This window comes from Perca flavescens, chromosome 15 (genome assembly GCF_004354835.1).
Source record: "Perca flavescens isolate YP-PL-M2 chromosome 15, PFLA_1.0, whole genome shotgun sequence".
Lineage (NCBI taxonomy): Eukaryota > Metazoa > Chordata > Actinopteri > Perciformes > Percidae > Perca > Perca flavescens.
The window spans coordinates 24683191-24700798 of record NC_041345.1 but is presented as its reverse complement, the minus strand read 5'-3'; the positions used below and the strand labels follow the sequence as shown (position 1 = coordinate 24700798).

The 17608-nt window shown below is 41.4% G+C and overlaps 1 protein-coding gene across 1 annotated transcript; it reads left to right on the top strand.

Moving 5' to 3' along the window:
• The first annotated feature begins 16091 nt into the window (after positions 1–16091).
• On the top strand, positions 16092–17026 carry LOC114570198 (uncharacterized). Its single transcript, XM_028600451.1, has 4 exons — positions 16092–16215; positions 16351–16454; positions 16549–16830; positions 16925–17026. Exons 1-4 carry the CDS (start codon positions 16092–16094, stop codon positions 17024–17026), a joined length of 612 nt encoding a protein of 203 aa, XP_028456252.1.
• The last annotated feature ends 582 nt before the right edge of the window (positions 17027–17608 follow it).

Sequence of the window (17608 nt, the reverse complement as noted above, 5' to 3'; positions counted from 1 at the left end):
TATCTTTTCTTTGCGTTGAAACAATTTGGTTTTGGTAAAACATTTAGCCAGTGGATCCAACTTCTTTACTTCTCCCCACAAGCATCGGTGGTCACAAACCAGCTCCACTCACAAAGTTTTCCCTTATCTAGAGGCACCAGACAAGGTTGCCCACTTAGCCCACTTTTATTTACATAAGCAATAGAACCATTATCCCTCATTATCTACACCCTCCATACAGGGTATTCCCAGATGGGGAGTGGAAAATAAACTATCCCTTTATGTGGATGATATGTTGCTTTACATATCAGACCCACTGTTAGGTATCCCTGAAATACTTGGACTGTCACTCTCTGGACGGGGCAGGACACAAAAGCAGAACACAGGGCGAGTTCAATAATACTACTGTTTATTAGAAAATGAATAATGTAGATGGTGTTCCGTCGTGGAGGTTATGGGAGTGAGAATGGGTAGGTTGTGGCTCAGCAGAAGTACAAACGGCAGGCGAAAATAGTCGGGAACAGGCTGGGGGTCCAGAGACACGGAGGGCAAGGTAGAGATCGGCACGAGGAGTCCAAACAGAAGATCCAGTTGAGGAGGGAACAAAAGCAGTGACCGGCGGTGGAGGGAGAACGGCGTCTAGGAGGCAGAACACAAAACACGATGAGGAAAAAGAAAAGGCAAAAACTACGGGAAACTCAGGATAATGACTAGAACTGTAGATTGCTAAATAATGCACAGGAACGCAAGAGATAATTACGTGGCTGAAACAATTATCTGGCGGGGACTGAAGGCAGACCTCTCCCTAATATAGGGAGAGTGGCAATCAGCCCCAGGTGCGTGGACTGGAGCAAGTGTAGTAGATTTGTGGTGATTGCAGCAGCCTTGGTCCCGGGGTGCCTTCAATGGTAGTGGGGATTCAGGAAACTGAGGAACAAAAAGAGACGAACGGATACAAACAACACAGACACAAAAGGGGCAGAAGCAAGGGAGACATACAAAAGGGAAGGGGAGACAGCTCGGGGAGGTGGGGCCCTGACATGGACTGCTGCACACTTTTGGACAGATATCTGGCTACAAAATTAATTTATCAAAAAGCGAATGTTTGCCTGTAAATGAATCAGCAAGGAAAATCCCATATCGTGCTCTACCATTTCATATATCAAGGTCAGGTTTTAAATATATTGGCACTAATATAACTCCTGTCTTCAAAGATATTTTCGATGGGAACTTTGCCCCACTCATTGCCAAACTTAAATCTGATCTACAAAGGTGGGATAACTTACATGTGACCTTAGCCAGCAGAGTGAACTGTGTCAAAATGAATATATTACCAAGGTTTCTATTTTTGTTTCAATGTCTCCCTATTTTCTTATCAAAATGATTTTTCCATCAGATAGACACATTCATTTCAAGATTCATAGGAATGGTAAGATTCCTAGAATAGGTAAAGACCTACTCCAGTGACTAAGAGCAGTAGGTGGGTTGGCCCTCCCTAATTTTAGGAGCTATTACTGGGCAGCAAACATCCACAAAATAACATATTGGGTGCAATTTCCAGATACAGACTGGTGCGAGTTGGAGAGCAGGTCATGCGTGTCAACCTCTCTACATGCTCTGGTCACATCTAGCCTCCCTGTCAAGATTTTTCATTTCATTTCATTGTCTGAAGTGCTTGGGACGGCTTTAGAACCATGCACTACAATTGTCATATTTGGTGTACCATATGAAGGAACAAACTTGACGTGAAATCAACTCAACATCATAGCATTTGTCTCTTTACTGGCACGTAGGCGTATTTTCCTACTTTGGAAATCAAGCGCCCCGCCCACTGCAGCACAATGGGTTAAGGATGTAATGCTGTTTTTACATCTAGAGAAGATTACATTTACAATAAGAGGCTCTAACAAATTCCTCTCAGTTTGAGAATCTCTATTGTCATACTTTAGCTACCTCCAAGCCCTACTGGTGTAGTGAGTCACCATCCTGGCCGACTCCGAAGGAATGACTGCCCCCCTCCATATTCAAGCTACACTATATATAACACCTGGCTATAGTATTCCCCTATGGTGTGTCATGATAGAGTTTTGAAGGCGTGCCGTCCTTCACGGAAATTATATTTGTTTATTTATGTTTCAAGTCTAAGTATGTATTTTCTTTATAATTGTCTGCATTGTTAATCATTTCTTACTTGGTCCAGTCGGGGTGGGATGGGGTGGGCTGGGAGGGGATTGTTTTGTGTGTAAGAAAAAGAAAAACTCATATGCGATGTGTCTGTTCATAATCTATATTTCTCAATAAAAAGAGGTTTAAAAAAAAAGAAAAAGAAAAGTGAGCAGAGGGAATTAATGTTCCTCGGGAAATTTACCCTAAGGACTAGGCTTAATTTCAAACCCTTATTCATTATGCGAGAATATGTTTTACAACCATATGCACCAATCTCTATAATTCTAATTCTAAATATCTTTCTACAATGTAATGTTCATACAGAACAAACATGACTGGACAAAAACTAGAAAAAGAAGTAGCCTAAGTGACATCAATGTTTTTTTTTTTCTCACTCCCAAACTCGAAGATGACACGTGACAGCACCAAAATAAAAAGATTAAGAAGCTTTGTGGCATTCCAACACATTTCCACTCCCATCTCGTAAAATACGGACGCTTAGTCAGGTGCCATTGTCGTCGTTATTGAAGCTATAAAGTCTCATTTAGAGTCCGCTGCACGGTGTGGGGGGATCCCCCTGCCTCCCCCCGCCTCTCCAATTTCAGCAGCGGAGGAAAAGCCCATTTCCTCTGCATTGTCCCACTTTATCTCCGGTGCCAGTGCAACCATTTCTTATCATTTAAACAACTACAATACTAGGATTTAAATCATACTTGTGACAGCAATAGCGAAAAGTAATGCATGTCATTAAAAATAAAGCAGAACACATTCAGAAGACAACGGAATAACTTTTAAACACGTTTCTTTCGGATCAGAGTGGCAGCTGAGTTAACACATAAGACTCCAGGATTAATCTTAGTCTGGCTGTTAGCCTGCTCTGGAGCAGGCTAGGTGCAAAGAATACATTTCCATGGTTACTTGGCTGGGTTTAATTCAACCTGCTTTTGTGCAACCAAATCAAAGCTAAATTCATTCAGGATAACTTGAATATCCCGGCTTAATCCCTTATACTGGTTTTGTGCAGGGCCCTGCACATGGACAGGTGTTTGTGTTATCTGCAGGATAATGAATGGGAAAGGACACGGATAAGGTTTTTTTTTTTATACATGGGCCTATTTCTTAATACTTTGAAACATGTTATGTTTCTTGGCAGAGGCGTTTGTCCACAATAAACAGTTTATTGTCATTGAAATATGTTCAGTGAACCAAAGTCGCCTCCATCAAACGTCAGTTGTCAACAACGCGTCACCAACTGGGAAACTCGGTTAGCAAAATCTAGCCCGAGTTTCCCACCTCTGGAGCACGAGCAGATAGCTGAAAGAAACATTGCGACTGTTGTGTGGAATAAGGTTGGCGATAAAAAAGGCACTATGCTTTTCCGTGTCTTTTTTTTCGCTAAGAGGAAACTCAATAAAAAGCCATTTGCCAACACTAAATATCAAACAAAATCCAGACACTATATAGTATTAAGTTGCTGTAGCCTACATTCACCACTTCTTATAAAGTAATCTCTGAGATTATTCCTTAATAGCGCTGTGCAATGCGAGAAAATCTCAGAGTTAAACCGGGCAGACACATCGGTTTTCATCAGACTCACCCTGGGTCGGGTTAATTAAGTCTACTGCTAACTTATAACACTAATAACATTACCGTCAAAATACCCTCACAAATCAAATCCCCTACATCACCATTCACCGTCAAGCCACTAAACCTGTATGAAGACTCGGGGCTGCATGGTTTTTGCCATCTGGGTACTCCCTAAAGCTTTAAATGTCAAATTACAATAATTTAGGATGACGTCTTCTCATTGCCAATCCATGCTATATTTATCTATGTAAAAAAACACAGTCAGTCGAGCTCCTTCAGCTATGATGTTGTCATGTCAAGTTCTACGTCACCACATCTTCTGCAGTACATGATTGATAGGTGCAGAGACAGTGAGTGTAGCAGAGTCTCAGCTGGGTCAACTTGTCTCCTCTGCAACCGTCGTCCCGCTCTCTGGTTCTGGACGTCAGAGAGGACCGCCTGGTGGTGACGGCTCGGCCATCACTCTTCCATCTGGACATCTTCCATCCCTTCATCATCAGGTACTACGCACGCATGCACGCACGCTGGCTCTGGTGGTTGATGAATGCAGATATGTGCTAATTAGCTCTCATAATGGGCCAGGTGGGTAGTGCACTGCCATGAGTCCATGACGCTAATGTCTGATTACTCCACATTTTCATTGTGATATTTTGTGATTACATTCTGAATCTGCAACGTTCTCTGTCAAGTAAATCAGTAAGTTAGGGTATACAGGTGAGTTGTATAGACCCTTTGCAAACACGTGACCACGACCACGTGACGACGCCATGACGGACGGCAGAATCACCGGAAGCACAAGCTAAAAAGTGTAGTAGACGAGCGGAAAGTTTCATTAGTTTCAAATAAATAACACTAAATAAACTGTAATACTAGTACTACTACTACTACTACTACTATCACTATCTTCTTCTTCATGGCTTCTTCAGACATTGTTTAAATTCACCTACCCTGGTCCCTGTCTCGATCCTGCCGGTAGCTAGCTTGCCCCGCTAGCCGTTAGCTGCCGTCCGGTGAGTTAGTGATGGGACAACCGGTTCAACCGGACGGTCTTTGGTTGGCCTACCGAGTTAATAGATTCGGTCACCGGTTCACGTGCCCTCGGCGGTGGGGGGGGAATCGTGTTTAACTTTACATATCTATCAAGATAACATTACGTGTATTTGTATGTGATATAGGCCTAATACTTTCCCCTTGGTAATGTAGCATATGAATTTCCATGAACACAATTGTAAAATGCACGAGACATAAAGGCTTCTGCTATCGGTTGATAACTCAAACTTGCCGAGAACCTAGACACCCGTTTGATTACATGACTCATGCATTAGGCACGGTTACGGTCTCTTTCAGTAACCTGGTGCACGGTTTCCTGGTGACAGCCTACCTATCACGTAACAAACATTTAACTTAACATAACTACTAAGATAACATGACGTGCATTTGTATGTGATATCCATCGATAATGTAATCTATTAATTTGTATGTACACAATCATCTAAGATGCACGAGAAATAAAGGCTTCTGCTATCGGTTGATAACTCAAACTTGCCGAGAACCTAGACACCCGTTTGAATATAGACTCATGCAGTAGCCTCGGTTACGGTCCTTACGGTCTCGTTCAGTAGCCTGGTGCGCGGTCTCCTTGTGACAGCCTAGCCTAGCTACCACGTAGCTACATTCACTTCTCTAACATTTAACTTAACATAACTACCAAGATAACATGACGTGTATTTGTATGTGATGTACTGTACTTCCCCATAGATAATGTGTGAATTGCCGTGAACACAATCCTCTAAGATGCACCAGAAACAAGGCTCGGTTAATAACTCAAACTTGACGAGAACCAAGACACCGCTTGATTACATTAGAGTCGAGCGGCCGGCAGGTTACACGGTTACATTAGAGTCGAGCGGGCCGGCCGGTTGCACGGTTACATTAGAGTCGAGCGGGCCGGCGGGTTGCACGGTTACATTAGAGTCAAGCGGGCCGGCGGGTTGCACGGTTACATTAGAGTCGAGCGGTCGGCCGGTTGCACGGTTACATTAGAGTCAAGCGGGCACGGTTACATTAGAGTCGAGCGGCCGGCCGGTTGCACGGTTACATTAGAGTCGAGCGGGCTGGCTGGTTACACGGTTACATTAGAGTCGAGCGGGCCGGCAGGTTACACGGTTACATTAGAGTCGAGCGGGCACTCGATTCTCCCGGCTCAGTGACACGAGTCGGGTTAATTAACCGGCTCTTCGGTCAGTTTGTCAACACTACGGTGAGTGTAGTCAGCCAGGCTTCTGTGATAATTATCCCAATAACAATCCATGGAGCGGCGGTGGTGTGGCTATGTCCTCCAGTTACTGAAGGCTAGCTTTAGCTTACGCTTAGAGCAGCAAGCATCTGCCATGTTCTCCATAGTTACGTTACTCCAAGCTTCTTCCCTTGTAAACAAATCTGCCCTTCACTCTTCACACACTACGCTCCGATTGGCACACTACTGTTTACCTTTTCCTGCAACAACAAGCAGCTACTACCGCACTACTGTTTTTTTTGGGGGGGTGGGAATACACTTCCAGACCTGACATGACCTGTCCTCTGGAGGACATAGCCACACCACCGTGGATTGTAATTGGGATGATTATCACAGAAGCATGTCTGAATACACTCACAGGACGGCAGCTAACGGCTATCAGCTAGCAGGGCAAGCTAGCTACAGGCACATACCGTTGTTCACTGGCTGAGCCAATGCATCTTTCTAATGGATGCCTGAACACATCCCAGCTCTGGGAAATAATTCATCACACGTTAATCCATGCAGTAAATCACGGAGTGTCTATGATCAGTATTAACCACACATAATGTAACATCTAACCATCGTCTTATCTGTGATTATATTCGCTGCTGACCGGTGGATATTTCGACACGATGGGCAGCAGCTAGCGAGCAGTCCAAAGCTAGCAGAGTGATATGGCTCTGGCTGCAGCTAGCTGGTCGGCTAACCGGGGTAGGATCTCCGCAGACCCGCATTTAATTCAGTTGTTTGGCCCTTTTGAAGCTAGTTTCCGTGCCATGTCATCTTTAATTTAAGCAATATTTTTTGTATGTGTGTTAAGTTAAATGATCAAGGGAACGGCTTACTTTTTGGGATATGTAGGTCACTGAATAACCGACGATAGTTATGTGGGACCTGTTAGCAGGAACAGCTGGTTAGCACGGCAGCTAGCTGGGTGAGGAAGTTTTATTATGATTATTATTATTTATCAGTCATTTAATAACAGAAAGGCAATACATATACATGCTTGTGTTGGTGAGGATTACTCTGCAGATTGTGTATGTGAGAACAAGAACAGCGAACACACTCGTTTGACTTGCCGTCCGTCTACAGAATAGCTCTTCCGCCGTCCGTCATGGCGTTCATAATTCGCGGGAGTAGAGTGTGACGTCACATGCAAAGGGTCTATATGAAGTGGTTTGGGGTCCTTCTGTAAGTAATTTTGGGGTACAATTTGGTTTTTATGAATTCTCCAAGCAGCAATACCACAGGCCAAGCAATCGGCCCATTCCAAACTAGTATAACTAATTGCAGGCACATAAACACATGCATACACATATACATATACACATTTGTTTGTTTTCCCCAAGCTATCACTTACCCGTGTCGATGTTTCATCTGTCAGTTAAATCAAACCTATCGAATCTAATCTAAACTAGACATGAGATATATAATATATATATATACTGTATATAACCCCAAGAACAATACAGTCAGTACACAATACAATCACCTTGAGTCCTTCTCGTACCTCTTCAATATATGGATTTGAAAAAGTCTCTAGAAGTTGCTCATTGTTGTACATGATTTTATGTCTTTGCTGCAGCTGTTCCATAAATTAACTTCTTTGGTTGTGATGCAGTGATATTTAGCTTTTGTTCGAAACAACCCTTGGATACTGTCAGATAGCTGTTGATAGTTTACTTTGCACAGGATTTTCAAAGTCAACAAGATCTTAAACTTGTAAATGCTTTGTTTGATGAAGAGTGTTGTTGCTCTATAAGTGGTTTTATTTACAATTTGTATGGCGGTATGAAGGAACAGTACAAGGTGTATAATGAATGCTGATTTGATAGGTATTTGGTTTTATACAGTATTGCAATTGATTTGGATATTTTGGCCTTAATATAATTTATACGTGGCTTACAACATAAACTTTCATAGATTTTTATTCCCAAAAATTTGACTTTTCACTTTTTCTATTTTAATGTCATTTATCATAAGTTTTTTTGTGCAAATTTGTTGCACGATTCCCAAAAAATATACATTTTGTCTTAGTTTATTTGCATCAATCCAGCTCTTCATCTTTTTTATATCCTTTTTTCACTTTATCCAAGATTTGTTCCAGATGTTCCCCAGAACAGAGTGACAGTGTTCTTGCTATTAAAGAAAGGACTGTTTGCTGTCCTGGCTCCCAAATGGTGGAACAAGCTTCCTATTGACATCAGGATGGCCGAAAGCCTATACGTCTTCCACTGAAGGCTAAAAACACATCTCTTCAGACTACACCTCGGATAAACATAAAAAAAAGAAATCTTTGAACCTGCACTTTCATGTGGCTCTTTGTAGCATTACCTATTTAAAGCTAATGTACTTGCACTTACTATTTGTTGTCTGGAGTTTGAACTTTCAGAGTTGAAAGCACTTAATTATAAGTCGCTCTGGATAAAAGCATCAGTTAAATGACATGTAATGTAATATTAATAATTAACACTTTGGATTAGGTCAGTTTAATGGCAAGGGAACTTATTGCATCACCTTTTGGTCCAGAGTCCAGTGGAGGCACGATTTACTGGAAATGTACATATATTCTACACTATGCAAAAAGTTCATGCTGCCTCATCATCAGCATATTAGCAGGCATTTTGTTTTGTTTGTGTTCGTTTGTCTTGACTTTGTCATCATTCCTTTTCCACTTTTCCAAATTCAAAATTCTTAGTATGTTTGTTTACAAAACCATCCAGGAACTTAAATAGACTGCTGGCTTTCTGTTTAGACTGTGGAAAAGATGCAAACTGAAATACCTGGTAATTTGGAAAACAGTGCCACTGTTTGTTTGTGGACATTAGTGGACATTGAACTCTCCAGAGAGGAGGTGGTGGACCTCATCCAGTCACATGTGTTTTTCACTCAGAATGAGAAAAAGTGAGCTGTGTTCTTGGGGCGAAGTTTCTTGCTTGTTGTTCTTGGCAGAATTGAACTCATAAGGTTAAAAGCACAGAATAATGTTGACAGTTAGACAGTTTGTCCTTGCTGGTATTGGGGGAGGGAAAAACCCCACCACAGAGGTCGCCTGCAGGGCTTCACTTTATTGATTATCAGAATCAGATTTATTGGCCAAGTATATTTACATACACAAGGAATTTGACTTTGGTAGGTGTTATTATTAACAAGCACACCGATTCATTTTTGTGTAGGCACTTCAAAAGATACCGCATGGTTTAGCTCCTCATAGTACAATAAGACAAACAAGATTTTTAACGAGAGGAGCCAGTTATATATATCTATCTATAAATTGCAGGAATGTCTGTCTGTCTTTCTGTCTGTTACACACTACAGGACGTTGGCAAGATGGCGCCTTTGTCCGGCATGGCCGCTGCTACGTCACATTTGTGTCGTTTTTATTTGTTTGTTTTTGTCTCTTTTATGGTCACATTAACCCTGCCTTTAAATTATTGTGTCACCGCTGCGCAGACATACGATCGTGTCACCCTGATGAACATTGGAGTGTATATGGAAGGACTCTGTAACAGCTGGGAGACTTATAGTCAGGCGCGCCTGCAGTTCGCCCTGCCCATTCGACAAGATCCCCTTTGGTCATCGTGGGACGGTGGTGGAAACTGCAGTTTGTGGCCGTCCTGTCTGACCAGCGATTGACCGCATTTGCAGCCACTACAACTTGCCATTAAGGAGACCGGCCTGCCATCATTGCTCCGTTTAGCGCTGCTTAATGCTTGTTCCATCACTAATAAGGCGCATGCCATCAACGATCTTTTCACTAAGGAAAAGATGGATTTTATGTTTCTTACAGAAACGTGGCAGAGGGATAAGGAAGTTGTACATTTAAATGAGCTCTGCTCTGCAGGTTGCTCTGTGATTGGGACACCTCCAACGGCACGCCGAGGCGGCGGCCTTGTGGTTGTGTATCGTGACAGATTCTTATGCAGAGTAATCCACTCTGAAACTTTCACTTCTTTTGAATCACAGATGATTAAGGTCGGTTCTGGTAACATATTTTATTGTGTGCTAATTTACCGCCCTCCTGGTCCTGCAGGCATCTTTCTTACTGATTTTACTGATTTTTTAACCTCTATAATTAAGCTGGAGAAAGTTTTAATTATTGGAGATTTTAATCTTCATATTGACAATGTCATGCATTGCAGCTACAGATCTCATATCCATTACTGACTCTTTAAATTTCTGTCTCAGGACCTATACACTTAAAGGGGCACACCCTGGACCTTGTTTTCTCTTTAGGTCTAGAGATAGTAAATGTGTGTGTGGAGGATGTACATGTGAGTGATCATAGTTGTGTTTTCTTTAACCTGAAGTTACCTCGGGACCCCCCGCCTCTGAGAATGAAGGCTCAAAGGAGAGTTATTAACCAGGATGTTGCTGGGAAGTTTTCTATGTTGTTTGATCGATGCCGGCTAAGGGGTTGCAGTGATGCAAATGTGTATGCTGAGTCTTTTAATAGCCAATGTTTAGCAATTTTAGATGAAGTGGCTCCTATGAAATCAAACACGGTCTCTCTTAAAAAGCCCTGCCCTTGGATAAACACATCTATTCAGAGCTGTAGGAAAATAGAGTGCTTATGGAAAACAACTAAACTTGAAGTTCACAGGCTTTATCTTAGAGAATTAACTACTTCCATAAATGAACTTCTGAAAAGTGCTAGAACTGAATACTTCTCTCAGCTAATATCCTCAAATAAGAAAAACCCCAAATTCTTGTTTGACACCATTAACTCAATTGTTTCGCCATCTGTCTCTCCAATTGCGGTGCTTTCTTTGTCAAACAGTAATGTATTCCTTAACTTCTTTGTTGAGAAGATTAAAGATATCAGATCTAGTATTTTACTTTCTCCTGCTTGTATCAAAGCTTGTACTTTGGCGCTTTCTCATCCATGTTTCTCCTTTGATCTGGTGACATTACATGAGGTCGCCACTCTGCTAGATAAGTTGAAACCTTCTTGTTGTCACAGTGATGTTCTCCCAACTATGTTGTTTAAGCAGGTTTTTGATAGTATTGGCCCCTGTGTTGTAGAAATGATCAATACTTCTCTTTTAACTGGTGTGGTTCCAGACTTTTTTAAACTTTTTTAAACTTTTTTAAAATATTGTTGAACCTGTTCTTAAAAAACCCAGTTTAGACCCATTGCAACCTATGAATTATAGGCCTATATCAAAACTCCCTTTTATGGCTAAGATTCTAGAGAAAGTGGTAGCAGAGCAGCTTACTACTTTCTTAGAGATAAACAATATTTTTGATAAATATCAGTCAGGTTTCTGGAAAAAACATTCTACGGAAACTGCACTAGTTAAAGTTTCGAGTGATATTTTGATGTCAGCAGATTGTGGAAAGCATACAGTGTTAGTTTTATTGGACCTTACATCTGCCTTTGACACTACTGATCACAATATTTTGATTAATAAACTTCAGGATCTATTAGGGATATCTGGATCAGCTTTAAAATGGTTTTCGTCTTACCTTACCAGTAGAAGTTTTAGTGTTTTTATAAATCAGATGATGTCAGACACTGCAGGTCTATCGAGTGGTGTTCCTCAGGGTTCTGTCCTGGGACCGATTCTTTTCCTTTTGTATATACTCCCTCTAGGACATATAATCGGCCAGTTTAAGGATGTTTCTTATCACTTGTATGCAGATGACATTCAGTTATACTGCTCTTTTAAGCCTACTGAATTATATAAACTGTCATCCTTACTCAACTGTCTGAGTGGGATTAAGCAGTGGTTAAATGATAACTTTTTACTGCTGAACTCAGCTAAGACGGAAACACTAATCATTGCCCCTGAGCAGAGCATCTCTCAGATAAAACAGCATCTCGGTACCTTAGGCTCGTCTGTTCAGCCAAGTCTCAGGAGCTTAGGTGTTGTTTTTGATGCTGCCATGTCTCTGGAGAAACACTTAAAGCAACTTATTAAAAACTGTTTCTTTTAATTAAGGAACATTTCTAAGATAAGAGCCTTGGTGTCAAAGGCTGAATTGGAGATGATTATTCATGCATTTATTTCGTCTCGTTTAGACTATTGCAACAGTCTTTTTACTTTTTACTACTTACCACACTAAAAGGGCACACATCACTCCGGTTTTAGCTTCACTTCATTGGTTACCAGTGAAATTTAGAATACACTTCAACATTTTGGTTCTAACTTTTAGAGCCTTACAAGGTCAGGCGCCCCCATACATCGCTGACCTGATACAGCTGCGTACGTCCTCACGTAGTCTGAGATCTACAAGTCAGAGATTTTTAGTTGCCCCCCGTACACATTTTAAAACTAGAGGGGACCGTTCGTTTCAAGCTGTGGCACTTAGGCTGTGGAACGCATATCCTCCTTCCGTACGTTGTTTGGACTCAGTTACAAATTTTAAAACTGAGTTGAAAACTCTTCTTTTCAAAGAGGCGTTTAATTAGACTATAGTGTGGTTATGCCGGTTGTATGTGGTTTTCTGCTTATTTTGTTTATGTACTGTAATGTATAAATATTGTGTATCCTTCCATTTGTTGTGAAGCACTTTGTGATTTTTATCTGTGAAATGTGCTATACAAATAAATTGTACTTACTTACTTACTTATGCGCATATCTCTAGAACTGTTAGTCCGACGGTAACCTTCCACAAGCCGGGCATATCAAACTGTTTATTGCCCTGCCTCTCTGTGATTATCCCGTTTATTCTACTGCTTGCTTGCCAACATAATAAAACAATTCAAATACTTTAATAATTATGCTTTTTTTTATTCGTATTGCATGCTTTTGAGTTTATCTCCCTCAAAAAAAAAGTAGTCCCCTTTAGAACTATGGTGAATAGCGTTAGATCAGCTCAGTTTCTATAGCAACCACACATCAAAAATGTATTCCTTATTCCAAATAATTTTTATTTGCAGTAAATATATAACAAAATTATTGATTAATTTATGTGTAATAAACTGCACATTCCCATTGATTGTAAAATGGGACATATTGAAGGGCATATGGTAAGATGAATCGGACGAGGTAGGCTGAGAGGATTGCGCAGCTTGAGGGGGAGAGATGCTTGCTGCAGAGGCCTGCTGGGGTGCGGACAAAACTTTTTTGTCCGTGTTGGATGGGGCCCAGTAGCTTTTGAGGTTAGATTCACATCGGCAAAAAAAATAATAAACTAGAACTGCAAGCAGTTATGAACGGGGCCCAAGCCTCCGACGCCACTCGCCTCCGACGCCACTCGCCTCCGACGCCATTCGCCTCCGACGCCATTCGCCTCCGACGCCACTCGCCTCCGACGCCAGTCGTCCGCAACGCCCCGGGGAGCCGCGCCAGTCGCCCCCTATGACCCGCGAAGCTGCGCCAATGCGGGACCCGATGCATTACGTAGGGGGGAGAAACGTTGGTGAATATCGAGAGGTTCGATGCACGAGGTCTGGGGTACTCTGCCGTTGCAAATGTAGTGGTTAACAGTGCCTCTCCATGCATATACAGAGTAGCTTTAACAATTCTCTACCATAAACAAACTTCTTAACCCCCCTGACCACAGGGGACAGCAGGGAGTGGCTGTGTGTGTGGCTGTGTGTGTGTGTGTGGCTGTGTGTGTGTGTGGCTGTGTGTGTGTGTGGCTGTGTCATCCAAACAGTGGACTGGTGTGGCATCATGGAGGACATTTATTCAAAGGAAGCTGAAGTGGAAAGCTGGCACCAACGTAGGACCAGCAAGACCAGCCCCCACACAAGAGCAGGAGGAGCTTCTGAAAACTAACAAGGAAGACTGTGCCCTTCAAAAAAGAAAATGAATGGACCATTGACATATTTGTCATTATAGACTGTAGGGAATGCATATTTTAATGGGCATTTCATGATTTTAGCCATGTTAAAGTCTTGGTATTTCATTTAGCATTTGGTGTAAGTGAGTTTGACCTTTTCATGTGTACAACTTGGCAATGTATATCACAGTCAGTCTTACACTACAGTCACACATGCTACAAGAGAGCGACACGCACTCGCTTGATGGGCCTCCTAGGTGTGTGTGTGTGTGTATATATATATATATATATATATATATATATATACATACATACATATATACACACACACACACACAGAAGTACGATGTCCTGAAGCGTTTTCCACCATCTTGGAATTATTTCTTTGACTTAAGAAACAAACGTGCATACGTCACGCTGCCCTCACAATGTCTTTATTCCAATTGGCAGTCGCTTTGTTGCAACGCTCAGAATTTGCATAAAATAGCCTTGTCTATTTCGGCCTCGCCTTGGTCGTGGCAGTGCCAAGTTCGACACTCTTCGCCATCTTGACTCTGGCAAGAGGCCACTTCCATTGAAAATGAATGGCAGCCTGTCTCTTTGTCGCTCTCTTTTTGTAGCATGTGTGACTGTAGGGTTAAAACCATCACAGAGCACACATCTTCCAGAAACTGCCTCACTAATATTACCGTCCTTGTATTCCAAATCTATGGATTGGAATTGACAATACTCTCTAACAGTTCCTAGTTTTTTTGTCTGTTCTTACAAAAAAGGCTGTTGGCTGTGTCAAACCAAATACTAACTGTAAAATAACCACTCTGGAATATTTAGCAGTAGAGAATAGAAGCCATCAGGCAAGTGTTATTTAAATAAACTCCTGGTGTACTTACAAACGTTGAGTATGAGTACAGAACCTCTTTGTATTACTGTTTGGTACCATTCCGGTTATTAGTGGGGTAATTTATGAGATACACTCCTGGATCCAATAGCGCCTGCACTTAGCCATTCGGCTGACAATGCTACAATCACCTTTTCTGTTCACTCAGCTTTGGATTTTACTGTTTTTTTTTTGTTTGTTTTTTAAGCCTACATTAAAATACCAGTACATATTGCTGTTAAACAACATACTGGGATCAATAAAGAAATCTTTATCCAATTTAATACATAATTTATTCAAAATATTTTGTATTCCTAACTTGCAGTGTTTGGCAAATTACTTCCAAAATGTATTACATTATAGATAACCAATTACTGTCATTGCAGAATAATTTACAATATTACGGTCTCTGAAATGTAATGTGTTACACTACTTTTGTGTTACTGTTGAGTTACTTTCACCAAAATATAAGTTTGACGTGGCAGGTATAGTTTTACCACAAGATAAATGAAGTCTCTTTATCCACTAATACATCATAATTTCATGATATTTTGTATTAATTAGAATTGGCAAGTAAGGTAGGAGAAAATGAAAATACTTCACAACTACATATTGAAATTCAGCATAGTTACTTTCCACTGCTGATGAAATGTAACCTATGAATTAATTCTGACATTAATTTACCGTGTGTTCATGGATATCAGAAAAACTTTTTTCCGAGTGAAAACATCAACATTCATGTGACGTCCTGTGGGAAACTCGGGCTGGATTTTGATACCAGAGTTCCCCAGTTGGTGACGCGTTGTTGACAACTGACGTTTGATGGAGGCGACTTTGATTCACTGAACATATTTCAATGATAAACTGTTTATTGTGGACAAATGCCTCTGCAAAGAAACATACACAATATGTTTCAAATTATTCATAAATAAGCCTATGTATTAAATTAAAAAAACACATTATCCGTGTCTTTTCTCGTTGGTTGTCCTGCAGATAACACAAACAGACTTTCATTTATTTGCATTTCTGTGTGTGGCTGTGTGTGTGGCTCTGTCGGTGTGTGTGTGGGGGGCTGTGTGTGGGGGAATGGGGCTAGGTGTGTGGGGGGCTGTGTGTGTGTGGGGGGCTGCGTTTATATGTGTTTGCATGTTTGCTTGGTCTCTTAATGTTTGAATATGGTTGTGTGTTCTCTTGGTTATTGTGATATCATATTAATGTTTTCATTTATTTGCATTTCTGTGTGTGGCTGTGTGTGTGGCTCTGTTGGTGTGTGTGTAGGGGGGGGTTGTGTGTGGGGGAATGGGGCTATGTGTGTGGGGGGGCTGTGTGTGTGTGGGTGGGCTGCGTTTATATGTGTTTGCATGTTTGCTTGGTCTCTTAATGTTTGAATATGGTTTTGTGTTCTCTTGGTTATTGAGGTTATTGTGATATACAGTACATCTAATTTTTCATGTATTTATTTTTGTGTAGATGCCGAGAGGAAAGGGATACCGCCGGTCTTTGGCGGCAAAATTGAAGAATGCACGGCGCAACACTCCGCAGCTTCCCACTCCTGAAGTGATTCTGGTGCCACGTGGTGGTGCATGTGAGCCATGTAAGTATTCATATTCATGTGTTTTGGCAGGGTATACAATTTGGTTATTTCATTTTATTTTATTTTTTTCTTCAATTGCTGCTTTATAAAGTTGAATTAAATGTTAATTTGCTTATTGTTGCTTTTCGTTAATAGGTTGTGGACCAGGGGTTCGTCACAAAGTCAACAGATGGGACGTCTCAGAGGTTACTGGAAAACAACGCAAGCTCATCATTCCTCCAGAGGTCCCAGACAAGAAGGTATTTTAAAGTTCATTAAAACGTTCTATATGTGATGAGGTATTATTTAGGAGAACAGGAGTTTGTGTTTAACCAAATCTTTCTCTTGTTACAGTTCATTGTGGTTGTCGGGGATTCCCATCTGCGGGCCATAGTCGACGGGATCGTTCCGATGCCGACGTCAAAGGACATCCCGCTGTCGTTTGGCTTCCTGTCTGTGCCTGGGGGCTGTGCTGCCGACCTGAGGGCAGAGTTGGTCAACGCCTCTCTTCCCCGGACCCCAGATGCTATCTGTGTCTTGGCACCCAGCAACAACCTCACTGCAGACCAAACCATCAGTGAAGCGGCGGCAGATTTTCGCAAACTATTGGTCAGCGCCCGCATCATTTGTGCTGAGGTAAGCTCTTTTTATGTTGTATTATTTTTTATAATTTCTATAATACCATTCTTGTATTTGTTGTATAAGTCCTAACTCTATTGTATCTGTTAAGGTCTTTGTTGTCGACTTCCCGCCGCGTTTGAACGTTGCCCTGGACGTACAACAGCGTTATCTTGAGGAGTACCATCGGGTTGAAGCTTCGTTGGGTATGTGAAGTCAAATAGTACATTTGTGTACAGGTATAAAGGATGACATGCATTTAAGCAGACATTTTAAATAAATGCCTAATTATTGTTATATTTTTCATTTCTAAGGTGTTACCTGGTACCCTGTTGAGGATAAGTTCCCTTTAAAGAACCGTCAGCTGTGGAGCAGAGATGGCGCAAGTTTGATCCTTTTTTTTCATGGTATATGTATAAGTGTGATGTTCAGTTCCCGTATTGGATTTAACAAGTTAAATTGGACAGATGCAAGTTTATTGTGGAAACTGTTGTCTAAAGTGATTCTTCATTTATTTAGATTCATCTCAGCGACAATCATGGAATGCCAATCCTGGTGCAGCTTCTGTACATGGCCGGCTATGGCCATCTTTTGGAGCCAAAGCAAGCAACAGTTGGGTGGAAAGGACCAGGCAGGAAGGTAATACCGTGCTAATTTTTTGTAGTATTTTCATAAATTTCCCAGTGTTTGTTGTTAAATATATTTTTCAGTATTGTTACTAAATATATATTTATATTTGCAGAAGTCGCAACCAGCTGGCAAGTCAGGTGTTCCTGCCAAGAAGAGGCAAGTTCAG